Source organism: Parasteatoda tepidariorum, chromosome 3 (genome assembly GCF_982258835.1).
Source record: "Parasteatoda tepidariorum strain Cologne lab strain chromosome 3, Ptep-v5.0, whole genome shotgun sequence".
NCBI classification, from domain to species: domain Eukaryota; kingdom Metazoa; phylum Arthropoda; class Arachnida; order Araneae; family Theridiidae; genus Parasteatoda; species Parasteatoda tepidariorum.
This window is the reverse complement of record NC_141757.1, coordinates 79268375-79283402: the sequence shown is the minus strand read 5'-3', so window position 1 is coordinate 79283402 and position 15028 is coordinate 79268375. Positions and strand designations below refer to the sequence as shown.

General features: G+C 26.4%; 1 protein-coding gene across 7 annotated transcripts in view; it reads right to left on the bottom strand.

Moving 5' to 3' along the window:
• Positions 1-577: 577 nt before the first annotated feature.
• Positions 578-15028, bottom strand: part of Arms (Ankyrin repeat-rich membrane spanning) — a 51768-nt gene continuing 37317 nt past the window's right edge. For 6 of the 7 annotated variants that reach the window (XM_043038954.3, XM_043038949.3, XM_043038938.3 and 3 more), the window contains exons 20-26: positions 14759-14924; positions 14334-14512; positions 13219-13538; positions 11429-11887; positions 6411-6443; positions 5267-5547; positions 578-3418 (exon numbers count right to left, since the gene is read on the bottom strand). In XM_043038954.3, coding sequence (XP_042894888.1) covers positions 2554-3418; positions 5267-5547; positions 6411-6443; positions 11429-11887; positions 13219-13538; positions 14334-14512; positions 14759-14924 — 2303 coding nt within the window. In that variant the 3' untranslated portion in view covers positions 578-2553. The remainder of the gene's footprint in view (positions 3419-5266; positions 5548-6410; positions 6444-11428; positions 11888-13218; positions 13539-14333; positions 14513-14758; positions 14925-15028) is intronic. The other variant, XM_043038967.3, reaches the window with a different exon arrangement.

Here is a 15028-nt window from a genome sequence, read left to right as displayed (position 1 = left end):
TTATTAATTACATATTATTAATTACATGAAAGACATGTACATATTTTCATATATTTATAAAAACAAGACCCTGGTAGAACAACCAAATTCTAGACTTATGTTAGATTCAGAAAATTATTATTAGATTTTTAACAAAAATAAAACCTTTCATAAGAATCTAAACAAGACACTGGTTTTTGTCATTTTTGCCTCAATTTCATAAAATTATGAGCATGTCATACATAATTTCCTACTTAATATACTGATCACAGAACTGATATACAGAAGCAATCACATTAGTTTTAAATTAACGAACATTGATTTCTTCCTTTTGTGGTAAAAATTCAAATTTGTTGATTCTAGAACAATTGGAGACAAACTGTTTCTAAGGTTATTTAAGAGTAAAAAGTAACCAAAAATGTCATTAATTTAGAAATTTCATCCGAGAAACTCTTGTACTTACTTAGAATTCTTTTTTCAAAAAAAAGAGTTAGGAGAACCAAAATTCCTTATAAGAAATTGAGTGCAGTTAAACAAAAAATTTTCTGTACTAGATAGAATTATTAAATTAAAACCTTAAAATAAATGAATACAGATATTTTGTTTTAATAATTATTTATTTCCAACAGTTTTTAATTTCTATACAAATAAAGACTATAAAATAAATGCTAATTAGAACAAAATAGAAATGAAAGGCCAATATAAAATGCACATGAATACTTGGTTTGCTCTTGTAGAATATTTCTAAAAATTCCTGAGTACATGTAAGCAATACATAAATAAACATCTCTAATTATAAAAATTTATTGAAAAAAATTAAATATCCTAAAGATGAATCCATTTTTCCTGATAAGAATGCAAGCCTTGAATTAGAAAAATGCTTTTATGTAATCAATTCATATTACTCAACTACATATTTTTCGTATAATGTTTAAGATGATCAATGATAAGCATTTCAAAAGTAATTAATATTTTATTATCAAATTAAATAATTCTTCAAATATATGATAATTGTAAAAAAAAATTCTAAGATTTTTTTAAAAATGTTTCAAGACAAAATTCTTTAGAGTTAATGAAAATTAAATTCATATATATTATACATAGTATCATTTTCTGTTTTGAAAACAGGACCATAATATTTCATAACATAAGTGCTTTAAAATATTATATTACAAACTATCATTTCTCTAATCAATTGTTTATGAAAATATGAAAACCGAATTATATACTATTCAGTTTCTATTTTAATGAGTTAATATATTTTATAGTATAATTATTAAAAATAAAATGCTAATTCTTCTACTTTTATAATATATTATTGATATTTGTTTATTTCTGATGATAAATTACTACAAATGAACATAAATGCCATTATCAATCTTGTGCATTACTTGAATATTGAATTAAACAAAAAAAAAATTTTTTTTATTTCAGTCATCTAAGAATTAATTATTTTTAGGATAAAAGTTGACCTTTATGGGTAATTTTGAACATCAGAAATATTTAAAAATGAAGATTTTGTTTATAATTTTTAGTATATTGGACTTATGTGCTGTAACAAAGAAATATCAAATATTTTGCCATAAACAATTTTACTAAATTTGAACAGAATTAAACTAAGCATATACATGAAATAAAATTTATAGTTAGTAACTATTTGGATATGTATTATTACTTTACATATCATAATGAAGAGAATGTTATCAACAAATTTATATTTTTAAATAGAATAATTTAATAAAAATCTCTTAGGTATTCAGGTTCACATTTCTAAAAATTAAATATGAAATAATGTTGACAGTTCAAAGGAGAAAAAATGCTTAATAATACTAGTTTAAAATAAAATTATGAATTAAAAAAAATGAATTATTTACAAATGAGTATTTCAGTCTAAAAAATGAAATGATTCATTTTTTTCAAGAAATTCTTGAATTTTCTATAAACCTGATATATAATAATAGATAAATACTGATTATATAAAAATAAAGTTAAAAAAAAAATCTAACTTTGAATACAGAAACTATAGTAGCAAAGATAAGAAATAACTAAATATAATAAAATATGCTAACCCAAAATATGCTTCTTTTTTTTCTCAAAATAAATTTTTTTTTATCATTAATTGAATACAAAAGTTTCAAAATAATATTTTCTGTCAGACATAAAATTAATAATTAATCTTAAAAACTAAAAAATGTTCAATTTTGTTTCACAAAATTTATTTCTAGAATTCATAACTCTCTTCTTTACTACATAAAACTTATATTTACTTATAAATTTCTTTATATATCTATCAGAAGACTTACGAATTATTTAAAAAGGTTCGTAATAGGATAATTTTCATAACACTGCGCTGTTTTGTTCCCTAACATAGAAAAATATACAGGGCATTTTCTAAAAAATTAAAACGTACCAAAAAAATTTAATTGAAAATAAACAGTACTCTGGAACAGTGGGAATAAACTTTTTCCACACTACTAAATAACATGGCATGAAAAAAATCTTATCTAACATACAAATGCTTCATTTTTAGTTTGGATTTAAAATAACATAAAATATATTTTAACCAATAGAGATTCATAAAATTGTTTCGTTGTGAATTTGACTTTCTAAAATTGAAACAGTTTCTTCAACAGATGGAGAATCCGTAACATCTTGTCCATATGCAGTCATAATCGGAACATACTGTGTAGTACTGAGTGGTGTCGCTATTTCAACCATTGACGTAGATGACGGCGGTGGTCTTGAATGATCACAAAGATTACTCTCCACAGAATATTGTCTTTCTAATTGCTTTTTCATTTTCCTGTGAGAGCCAGAATCAGACTTGCAGTGCTTTGGAATAGATTTTTCTGGTGTACTTTCTTTTTCTGATTTCGAGGATTGCAGATTATAATGACTAGAGCGATTCATGTGAAACGGGGATACAAGAGGGGTATGCTCATCATCTGAAAAGAACCCATCTGCGTCCGAACCTGGGGTGGGTAAAGGCTTGGGTGGTAAATTTTTCGGCCTCACTTTTTCTTCGGTTTCGGTTGAACTGTCGGAGGAGCAGTCAGATTTTGAAGTTGATTTCTTCTTCAACTGTTTTACTTTGTTTGTTACGTGGTGAAATGCATTGTTCTTCTCTTGAAACTTTTTACTATGCTCTGAGCCCGCATCAGATTTTGATTTGCAAAAAGTTTCGTTTTTGTTCCCTGGCGGAGGATGTATATATGCGGCAGAGTCGTACACCAGTGAAGATGGTCGTTGTAGAGTGACGGGCTTCAACTTTATATCACGCCTTCTTGATGGACTTGAAGTAGTTGAAGCAGAGTCATTATCTTCACTCTTTGTTCGAGTGAGGGACAGGGTTGAAGTCTCAAGAGCTGTAGAAAGGTTATGAGATCTTCCTAATGATGATGACTCAAGATCAGTCATGGAGTCACTTAAAGACATTGCACTGTAAAAAAAAAGATTTTTAAGAACATGCACTATACATGACAATGAACTATGACAATGAAAAAAGACATAAAGGATTATACTTATGCTTTAATATTTAAAAAAAAACACATAGAGTCGCACAGATTTACTTTCACATATTCAACTTACTCTATCCTATTTTGTCCTTCGCATCGAAATAGTTCTAACAGTTCTAATTGTGGAGGGAACGACATCTATTGGTCTACGCTCACAGAGGATTCGTTTCTCATACACACACACATATATATTAATTTACCATTACAAAAAACAATTGTTGAATAATTTTGTTGTTTTATTTACTGCAGCACAAATATGCGTGTAGTGATTTGTGCAGCAAGGGAGGAAAAAAGACAATAATTAATTTAAGAATTAAACTTAACAAATTTAATAAGGAAGGAAAATAATTAAAACAGCAACAACGATAGCGGAGAACTGCCTACATGCAGTGCTGCAAGACAAAGACTGATTGCTATAATTAGATTGTTCTATAGAAAAGAGTAAGTTAATTTCATATTCAGGACTTTTCCCGTCTGGACAGTCTGGCACCTTTCAACACGAAAGTAAGTGGTTTCAATGGCGGATGATCGTGAATTAAAACTACTACATACATATATAAGGAAAATTGTTAATCAATTACGGTGGGACCTAACATCACAATTTTCAAAACATTCCTTTACTATATTACTTATATAAACAGGGTGTCCCAGGATTATTGGGGCAAACTTTAAGGGAAGATAGGAGGCATCTCAAGGATTCAGATTTGCATAGCAATCCATTGTCGAAAACGTTCTTCACTGAGTGATGTTGTTCGCAAGATCAATGGTTGAAACAGACCTACACAGCTGCTGTCATTTCCTGTAGAGGAGTATGCAACGTTTTATGAACACCAGCTGGCAGATATGCACATGAAATACAGATTGACAGAAAGAAATGCACGAGCCGCAGAAAGATTGTTTATGACTGTGGAAATACAGGTCTATTTTCTCCAATGCTCTTATGAACAACTTAGAGGGAAACGAAGAAGTTTACAACCATGGGTTACTATGCAATTTTGAATCCTTGTGATGTTCCCTACTTTCCCTTAAAGTTTGTTTCAATAATCCTGGGACACCTTGTATTTTTGATAATTATGGGCATTCACTAATATTTGCCAACTTATATAAGCTAGAACTTGCATAAAGGACAAATGTACATTGTTTCTTGTAATGCAATGAATCTCAAATAGTTGAGATAATCCTTCACTACTATAAATGGCATTTTCTCAAAATGTTTTACATACTTATGGTTTAAAAAATCTCTGAATTTTTTTATAAATATTTTATGGAACTGGGATTACAAAAATGACTTTTTGAAAAATCAATGAAAGAAATATAAAAGGATATAGAAATGAACAGACTTTTAAAACTTTTAAAATTAGTAATGAAATTTGTCAACTGATGATGTTGCAAACTAAGAAAAACTGTAGAAAGTTTTAAAAATAACCACCATTTGCAGCAACAATGTGACACAGTTAGAGGACAATATTAATAACAGCCAATGCAAATATTTAGTTAAAATAGTCTGGCATGTAGCAAAAAACATCAATTTAGAGATTTTCAAGTCAACCATGTCATCCGTGGACTAATTAATTTCCAACTAATTGTTGAGAATAAATTTTCTGCTTTTATAAGCAGAATGAAGCAAAGTGTGCATAACTATCTCTTTCCTCTTTTTTAAAAAAAAATCGATTTTACATATTGTCAATCATTTTTAAGAGACCCAATATCATACACTATTAACAGACAGAACACATAGATAAAAATTTAAGTACAAAGAAAAAAGGTTCTACCTGACACGTAGAGTTGGAGAACCTTGAAGGCTGCATAAATATAGAGCATCCACTTCTGATGGAGTTGTAGCGACAATGGGCATATGATGCTGATGCTGAAGGCCCAGCTTCTCCTCAGAAATCAACTCTTCAGTATCAGACAGAATTGGACTCAGTGGATTTCCAACTATCACGGATGGATTAGAGCCTTTTCTCATATTGTTTTCTTCCAAAGTATCTTCTAACGCTTCTTCATTCAAAGTTTCTAAAGCTCCAACAATCATTGATTCTTCCATTGTTACCTTAAATTATTTAAATTGAAAGTATTTTACATAAAAAAAAAAATTTATACTTCACACCTCATTTTGTTCATGTACAGCAGTGTTTCCCAAACTTATGACTATAGTGTACCCTTTCAAAATTTTTCGTAACGCTGCGTACCGCTAATAAAAAAATGAATGTATTTTGTACTGTAAAAAAATTTCACAAAAGTTAAAAATCACAACTGGCTGTTGACACCACTAATTATTAACAAAAAATAGCCAAAAATAAAATATGTAATCGTAAATTTTCATGGCTAGCTTTGTTTTCAAATAAAAAATTTTGAAATATTAGTTTGGTGTAAGATATTTCGCACAAGAACGCGTACCCCCTCTAAACTGTTCCCGTACCCCTGGGGCTACGCGTACCACACTTTGGGAAACACTGATGTAAAGAGACAGATTAAGAAGAAAATATTTAAAAATATTTATATTTTTCTTATTTCATTCTATAAAAAATAAGTTTTTACAATTAGTAATATTAAAAATAAAGATGCATTTTAGAATTACTGAATTATTTAAAAAAAATATTACTAAGTAATTAAAAATTTTATATGAAGTTTGTACAAGGTTATAAACTTTAATAGAAATGCATTTTTATACAAAGTCATGCAGAGTTTCAAAAGTTTTGTTAAAGAATGCTTCGTAAACTTGTGTAAGAAAAAAGTATAAGTTCTAGTGATAAATAACATACATGCAATTAATACTATTATAGGAAATTTTCAGAACATGAAAGGAAAAATTTAATTACGATTACAAGCTGTAAGGAACAAAATATATGTAAGATTATAAATAAATATCAATAAATGCAGAAAATAAATATGAAAAAATGATTGAAATCCCACCTCATTTAATACATGTTGCCAATAAGGTGAAGGCTTGCAAGAAGAGAAAGAAAAATTATTGAAACATATATTTTTAAATTAAAAAAAAAAAAAAATTCAATAAGTCATTTGACAGTTATAAAAATGAAGTGATCATAAAAAAAAATAACCCAGTTAATACCAATACAAAAAGAAATGAGAAAATACTTATAATGCATAGAGAAAAAATTAATAAATTTTAAGTATTTAAAGACACTTAACAATTATAAAACCAAAATTTCATATTAACAAAAATTGAACAACTGAAATAAATTGAAAAAGAATTGATATTTTACCATTTTACAAAACATAAGTTTAACATCATTAAATAGACAAAAAGTTCACTTAACAACAAAATACTGGTCACCTTAAAAACACAGTAAGTTGCTGTAATCTGAGAAATACAGTCCCTTTAATTTATTCTGGAGAAGAGTTGAAAAGTTTCGAGTTAATATTAGCTTGATTTTTGTATTTTTTTGCTATAACTTCCAGAACTAATGGTGTAAATCTAAATATATTTTAGCACACAATTAGAAAACTAGTCTAAATATAATTTCATGAAAAAAATTACATTTAATAATTACTGTTTGATATAAAATATGATTTGAAAAGTGATGCACTAAGAAGCAAGCGCACCTTTCACATTAAATGAATTCACAATACTTTATACAGAACATGGACATTTTTACTTCCCCAGAGCTTCTCTTATATTATTAATACTTGTATTATTATATATTATTATCTTTAAAAGTAACTTTTCAGCTTGAGTTGTTTGTGATTTTCAGCTTGAGTTGCAATAATGATGTATATAACTATTATCACTAGTTTATAGTTCAGTTTTGAGTGAATAAAAAATACATTATATGTATATAATAAATGTTAAATATAAAATATTATATAAATATATAGTCATGAAAGAATTTCGTAAGAGTGCCTTAACATGGATAAAATTTGGGAACATTTGCCTTAGAACCCTTTTCTTCATCTTTATGAAACATTAAAAATTACTTTTTGCACGAAATCATCTTATAATAAAATAGTTTTATATTTGTATGCAAATATCTTGATTAACACAATTTCTGAAGATATGACAATAATCACAAAATTAAATATATTAAGAGAGCCACACTTTTTTCAACTTTTACGTCTAAATTACTGAGGCAGTTATTACTAGACTGCAGCTACCCATATTTTGAAAGTCAATAATATAAATATGTTGAAAAAAGATGAGTTTAAATACTATATATGAAGACTGCCTCTTAACACATTGTGGGTCTGCTAAGAAATGTTAAATTTTAAAACTTACGCCAGCACAATTTTTTTCAAATTATTGCTAAACATGATTAAATATCTTATCCAAAATTTAGGTCATTATTGTAATAGAAACTATATATATTGTGATAAGAAAACAACATGAAATCTCAAGAGCAGTCAAGAAAGTACTAGTAAGTAAAAAATCTGATCATTCGGTACAAATTATTAAGGTGTTATTATTTTTTTTATTTTTTTTACCACTGTATATAGACGCAATTAATGATTAAAAAAAAATAGCAAATAAGTCAAAAATTATAGACAGTGGATCATGGATCATGATTTTCTATAGGGTTTGATAGAAATCGTTTTTTCTTTTTCCCCCAACACTGAATGATGGACTGTACATAAACACTTTAAAATAAATACAATTTTATAGCTTATTTATATCATTCGGTACAAAGTTGAATCTTAAATGACTTCCAGTTTGAAGAGAACATTTTTAAACTATACAGAAATGTGTTAACATCTTAAATTAGCGGAATTTTTTTTAATTAAAAGTAACTATAGAATGTTTTTAAAAAATTAATTCAAATGTTAAAAAAAAAATATTTAAAAACATATTTCTAAAGTTTGCTTAAAATACAAAAAAAAATTGGTTGAACAGTTTATTAAATGGAGCTGAAATAGTGTGTTTTATATTGTGACTCCTTACTTAATAAAACTTTCATTTCACCATTCAAACTGAATCAGATCTGTTTTTCTAAGAAAGAAACATTCTATTCTAATTAGACAATATAAGTTATGCCATTAAATATGTTTAAATGAAATTTTTTGTTGCATTTTCTTTAGAATATTTTCAATGGAGAATTCATTTAAGATTTAACTTAAACAGTGATGTTTCAATAGTGTGACATGAGTCAGATCTTCAATTAATGAGTATATATTTATAATTTCCGCTAATTCTTAATAGTAATTAAAAATGTAAAACACAATGCCTAATGTGTAGTAAATCATTAGATAAAAGAAAGAAATTCTTTTTATATTATTTACATTAGAACAAAAGAGGAAAATAAATAAATAAAACATTGGCTTTGCTTATCTTCAAGCAATTTTTGAAAATTAGTTGTTATCACTGTCTTCAACTGCCACAAAATTTATCAAAAAATGTTCATTTCATTATGGGTGGCCCTTTAAAATCTTAGAAATAAAGAAAAAGTTATTTGAATGCATGATGAATTTATAAAGTTTATCTAATTTTTCAAAAAGAGCAAGAAAAATTTACTTTCTTTTCAAATGGTATTTGGTGGAAAATGTATGACCTTTTTACTCAATTAAAATGAATATAAGGGCTATAAATGATTCTCTTTTCATAGTCCACAATAATGAGAGATCATTACACTTATTATAATACATTAGATATGAAGTGATATTTTTTGCTTCATATTTATAAGATTTAAGCATTTAAAGATAACAAATCTCAGTTTGGATTTGATATAATTTTTTGATTCATTCTTGTTAATAGGTTTTTAAATGCAATCACAATATACATTAAGAAATAACTCTGGATTAATGATGATAATTTCCCATTCTTCATCATTTTTTAAGAACAGTAAGTGTTAACAATATTCATTGCTTAATGTGTAGACTAATTTTACTAAGCACAAAATTTGATCTTAATTGAAAAATATTAAAATCAAATTTAATATGATCCTATAGATTGTATCAGCTATTACAATAGAAAATTTACCAATGAAAAAATATTTAAATAAATTAAAATTTTAGTTCATTATTCTATTATTTTCCTACGTATTTGATTTTTCTTATGTATTTGATTAATCTAAATATTAGAATTTTTCATAATCTAATTTTATTTTATTTTGTTCTATGTGAATATTAAGTTTAAATGCTGATAAAACACTTTATGGGACAGCATAGACTTTTTAATAAATAAACTGAAAGAGCAAGAATCAGTCAGAACTAATCATTGATAATTCTTATTTTCTATGAGTGCTGAGTTAAAATTTCTATTTTATTTATTAAAATTTTAACTTGTTTTCACATTAATTAAAAAAAAAAACATATCAAAGTTATATCACAAAAAGCTTTTTTTGTTTACAAAGTTAAATATCTAAATCAAAGTTAAATGTCTAGTATTTATTAACAAATCAGCCCATTACCTTCATTTATTCATAAATACAATACCACTTTTTGAAATACTACAAGATAAAAATTATTCAAATCCAGAAACTATTTATATTAATGTTCCTTCAAGCATATAAATATTAGATAGTGAAAAGAAAATTAAGTGCAGATAGAAAAGTTTTGAGTAAAAATAAAAAATAGGATTAGTAAAAAGAAATAACATGCAAAGGTTTCATGCAATTATTTTATTTTCCAAAAAAGAATGCATATTAATAACAAAATTAAGAGATTTTACATTCATGCTAAAATCATTATAAAATGAAAATTTATTAAACTTGGCACAAAAATTTTTTTTCATTTAAATGTAACAATAATAAAAAATAACAATAGTTTTGTGGATGTGTAAACTTGGCAATAAAATTATCAAAAAATGGCATCAATTTGCACATTACACATTAGTTGGCACAAAATTGGAAGGGAAACTTACAATACAGCAAAAAAAAATTATAAAATATAAGATCATTAAAAATTTTAAAGTTAAATTTGTTTTATCATAAATTAAATACTTTCTTTAATTTTGTCACATTTAAGACATTTATATTCTTTAAAGTTACCTTTAACAATGCAATAATTCTTAAATTCATTAATCATTGTTCAATATTCTCTTAAATTATAAAAAGGAAAAAATCTCTCTAAAGAAAAGTCTAAGAAAGGATTATATAAGTAATATTAAGTTTGATTCTTTTTATATACTTGTACACAAATAAGTATTAGAACTAAGCTCGATAAAACTTAATAAATACATATTATCTTAAAACTTGCACCATTACCAAAGAGGCATCCTAAAAAAATTCTAAGTTAACCTGAGCTACTTGATACAAAATAAAATTTTATGCCTACAAAAACATTTTATAATTTAAAACCATCTTATTCATTACTACAGATCACTAACATATATCTAATAACTGAGTAAATACATATTATCTTAAAATTTGCACCATTACCAAAGAGGCTCCTGAAGAACTTCTGGGTTAATCTGAGCTAATTGTTAAAAAAATAACATTTTCTAAAAAACCTTTTATAATTAAAACCATCTGGCTCATTACTGCAGATCACTAGCATACGTCTAACACCTGAGTATATAGGTATTATTTTAAAACTTGGACCACTACCAAAAAGACACTTGAAAAAATTCTGGGTAAAACTCAGATACTTGTTAAGAAATAAAATTTTATTCCACACAAAAACCTTTTATAACTAAAACCATTTTGTTTATTATAACAAATCACCAACATTTGTCTGACACCTGAGTAAATACGTATTATCTTAAAACTTGCATCATTACCCAAGAGGCATCTTGGAAGAAAAAAAAAAAAAAAAAAAACAGGGTGCACTCTTTGAAAATACCCTAAAAGAAAACATCAAATTTTCAAATAAGTATGATCTCTAACCTAACACAATATTAAAAATACACCAACTTTAAACAAGTTTAAAAGTAATGTTAAAAGCATTTAAAACAAATAGAAGTCTAAATAATATAGAAATTTCTAAGAAACTATAAAAATTATAACATTTTATACAAAATATTGAATTTTATAGGATACCTGCTTTTCTAAAACACTACTTCTTTGCTTTTGGATACTATTTTCATTACTTTCTGCTATAACTCTAGACGCTTTAGAAGAGGCATTATCAACCACTTTATGTTCAGGAGACTTATTTCCAGTATTTTTTAGAGGCTGTTTCGAAGTGAAGGAAGTGGTACGAGACAATTGTTTTTCCTCCTTGTAATAATAATTACCTGTACTCAAGTTTGCCATCTCATGCTCTCTCAAAGTCAAAATTAATATTCTGAAAAGTTCCCAATCACCAAAGCACATATTCAACGTGTCTTTTAATTCTTTCAAGTCACATGTAAGTAGAACTTGGCCATTTATGTTATTTTCTTCAATGACAGAGGTATAGTGATCAAGCTTCTTCATATTGAGTTTATCTTGTGACCTTAATAATTCAGAAATGCCAGCCACAGATAAGGAACTAAGTTTCTCTTGATCATGTAAAATCTACAAACACATAAAATTTTTTTAGTAGAAACAGTAATAGAAGAGTAACTGATCTACCAAAATTAAAATTTATTGAAGATATTAATCTTCACCTTTATGGAGTAAAAATTTGGAAAACTATGCAAATTTGATCTAAACTAGTTAACAATTGCACAAAAATTAAAAACATAAGGTTGATAATAGACCTAATGAAATTCTTAAAATTTTATTGAGTGAGAAAAGAAAGCAATATTTATGAATTTATTTTACAAAATTCTTGATAATCTGAAATTTTGAATTAAGATAATATATGTAAGAGCATTAAGTTTCTTTAAAGAATAAATATCTGGGTAATTTGCAGGGAAAAATAAAAACATAAAACCTTTTAGGTAATTAAGTAAAAGCTAAAAATACCTTTTAGGTAATTAAGTAAATTTCAAATTTAAGCAAATTTTAAACAAAGAATCTCTAAGTAATGATTTGAGTAAATTTTTGAGATATTTAAAAAATTTTACTACAAATTACTAGAACAAAAAAAGAATAAGTAATAGTTTAAAACAACAAATTAAATATATTAAAAACTGTATAAATATGAACATGATGTTTATAAGCATAAAATACTCTTTATAATGGTAAAAGAAAGAATTTGTATTTTTGTGTGCATCTCTCTTGAAACTCCAAAATCTTTTGTGTAACAACAGATGTCATAGTGTAAATCCAAAATGGTGGCCAGCTGCTACATGGAGCAATTCTAACCCCAAAAGGAGATTCTATATTACAGCTCTATGTAAATAAAAACAAGTTTAACAGAGAAGTTACTAAACAATCTTTAATTATTATTTACCCTTGATTCTTTATGTAAGATAATGGTAAAATCAAATTTGATGGCATGTTGGAGAAATGCAACTAAATGTTTTGAAAACTATATAAAAAGCTTATTTTATTTATAGTTATGCCTTTGAAATGTATTTTTATGAACTTAATTAACAGTAATGTAAAAATTAAAAAAATAGCTACATACTTTATACCAAATAACTGGAAAAATTACTCGATTGAGAATAAATTTACACTAAAATGTGCTGACCACAAATAATTATATTATTATCAGTGCCTAATTATGTCCCAAGTATGGCGCTTTTGCACTAAACAATGTGAAGGGACTTACTCTGTTAACATCTCTGTATTGATTAAGAATAATTTGTTCATTATTTATGATTTATTTCATCCCTGTACAAAAACCAGGTATCCGGTTAATTTTCAAATAATTTATGACTTGAGAGGATTTCCACATGAGACTGACATATCTTTAAAGATATAAGAAAAATCTTTTTTGTAATTAATTAATGGCATACCATAGCTGAAGTTGGTTTAGAAGAATGAAGCAAATTCTGTGACATAACCATATCATGCGATGGAGACATGGCCCACCATGGTTGAGGAGAAGCAGCATAATTAGGAACAGGCGGAGCTCTATTATGTTGAAACATATCTTTTCTGTTAAAAGTGGCAGGTGAACAGTAACCCATTGTGAGTCCAAAATCTGGTGTAGGAAGAGGAGTAGTCATCCGCTGGATTTTCATATTAACAGCTGCATTTACAGAATCCAACTTTGTGGGTGGATTGGAAGGTTTCAAATCACTTTTCAAAAACTCAGATATCTGTTGATGTGTTTCTAAAAAAAATGAAGACAATATAATTTTGAATAGAATAAATATAAGTCTGCAGTGAATCAATAGAAAAATGCTTTTCTTATAATTACAATTTTTTGATTATGGTAAATAAAAAATGATCTCATTAAAAGTAAAACTGTTACGAAAACTGTTAAGTTGAAAAATTGTTTAAAAAGTAACAAATATTCTCGCTTTACAAGAGAAAGTTTTTCGGGCATTTGATGAACAAACTCATGAGTTGAATGGTTCTTTCCTCTTTAATATCCAGAACTTTTAATTTTAAACTAATTGATGCGTTAATTAGAGGAAGGCCTATACTACATTGATTAGGATTTTAAAAAAACAATGAGAGCTACCAAATATTTAAATAAGAATAAACACAGTAAGCAATTGTCAGAGCAGTTCTACTTTATAGTTCAGAAACAGGCAAAAATAAAAAAAAATTGAAATGTTTCTAGATAAATGTCCTAGTTTTATTTTAAAAGTTTCTGGAGTACAAGACAACAAACAAAAATCTTTTGATAAAAAGCCGAAATAAAGATGTGCAAAAAATCGTTAAAGCAAAAGAAAATTTTTACACAAGGAGAATTTCATTAACTGGAATTTTAAAAGAACTTAGAATACTAATAAGAGGATAACAGAAGAGAAGAACAGAATGGAAAAAGATTCAAAATAAGGACATGACCCACAAAAAGCTCTTAAATTAATAAAGAAAAATAAAATAAATTTAAGAATATAAATAGGATAAGAACAAAGAAAATTGAAAAATATAGAAATTAAAAATATATATCACTCACCCTGTATGACCTTTCTTATGTAAGGATCAAGATTTATGGTAAAAGGCAAAAACACTTTCAAATCATTGATTAACAAGCTGCTCGAATGAAATGATAAAAATACTTCAAACTTTCTTTCATCGTGGTCCAAATCAAGAGTTGGTTCCTGCTCTCTTGATACAGGCATATAAGATTTAATCCTAATAAAGAAATTAAAGTATAAAAAATACCAACCACACATAAAATAAATAAACAAATAAACTTGTTTTATAAATAAGACATCTAAACATTAATTTTACGGAGAGAAAATTTCAGGATTATTTGAAAAATAGATTATAGATTTAATTTCTAAGATTTGAAAGATTTCATACTTAAACCCTTTAAATTTCTTTTATTATCACTTTATTTTTCTAAAATTATAAAGAAATGAAAATATTCAATCTTACTTTTCATAGACAGTTTTTAAAGGCAACATCTCATCAAATTCATTCTCATGCATTTCATAGTACATGATAATCCAAGATGTTCTGTATGGCCATTGTTCTGTAATGTTAACCCAAGAGGCTAAATGATACCAATTGAAGTCAATATTAAATGCCTTTAATAGACGACCTAAAAAGGCAAATAAAATAGTCAAAGCTTTGAAAAGACCATATAGTATGTGTTTGAAGAAAAAAGAAGATGATTATATCTTTTATAGACATTATAGCAAACAG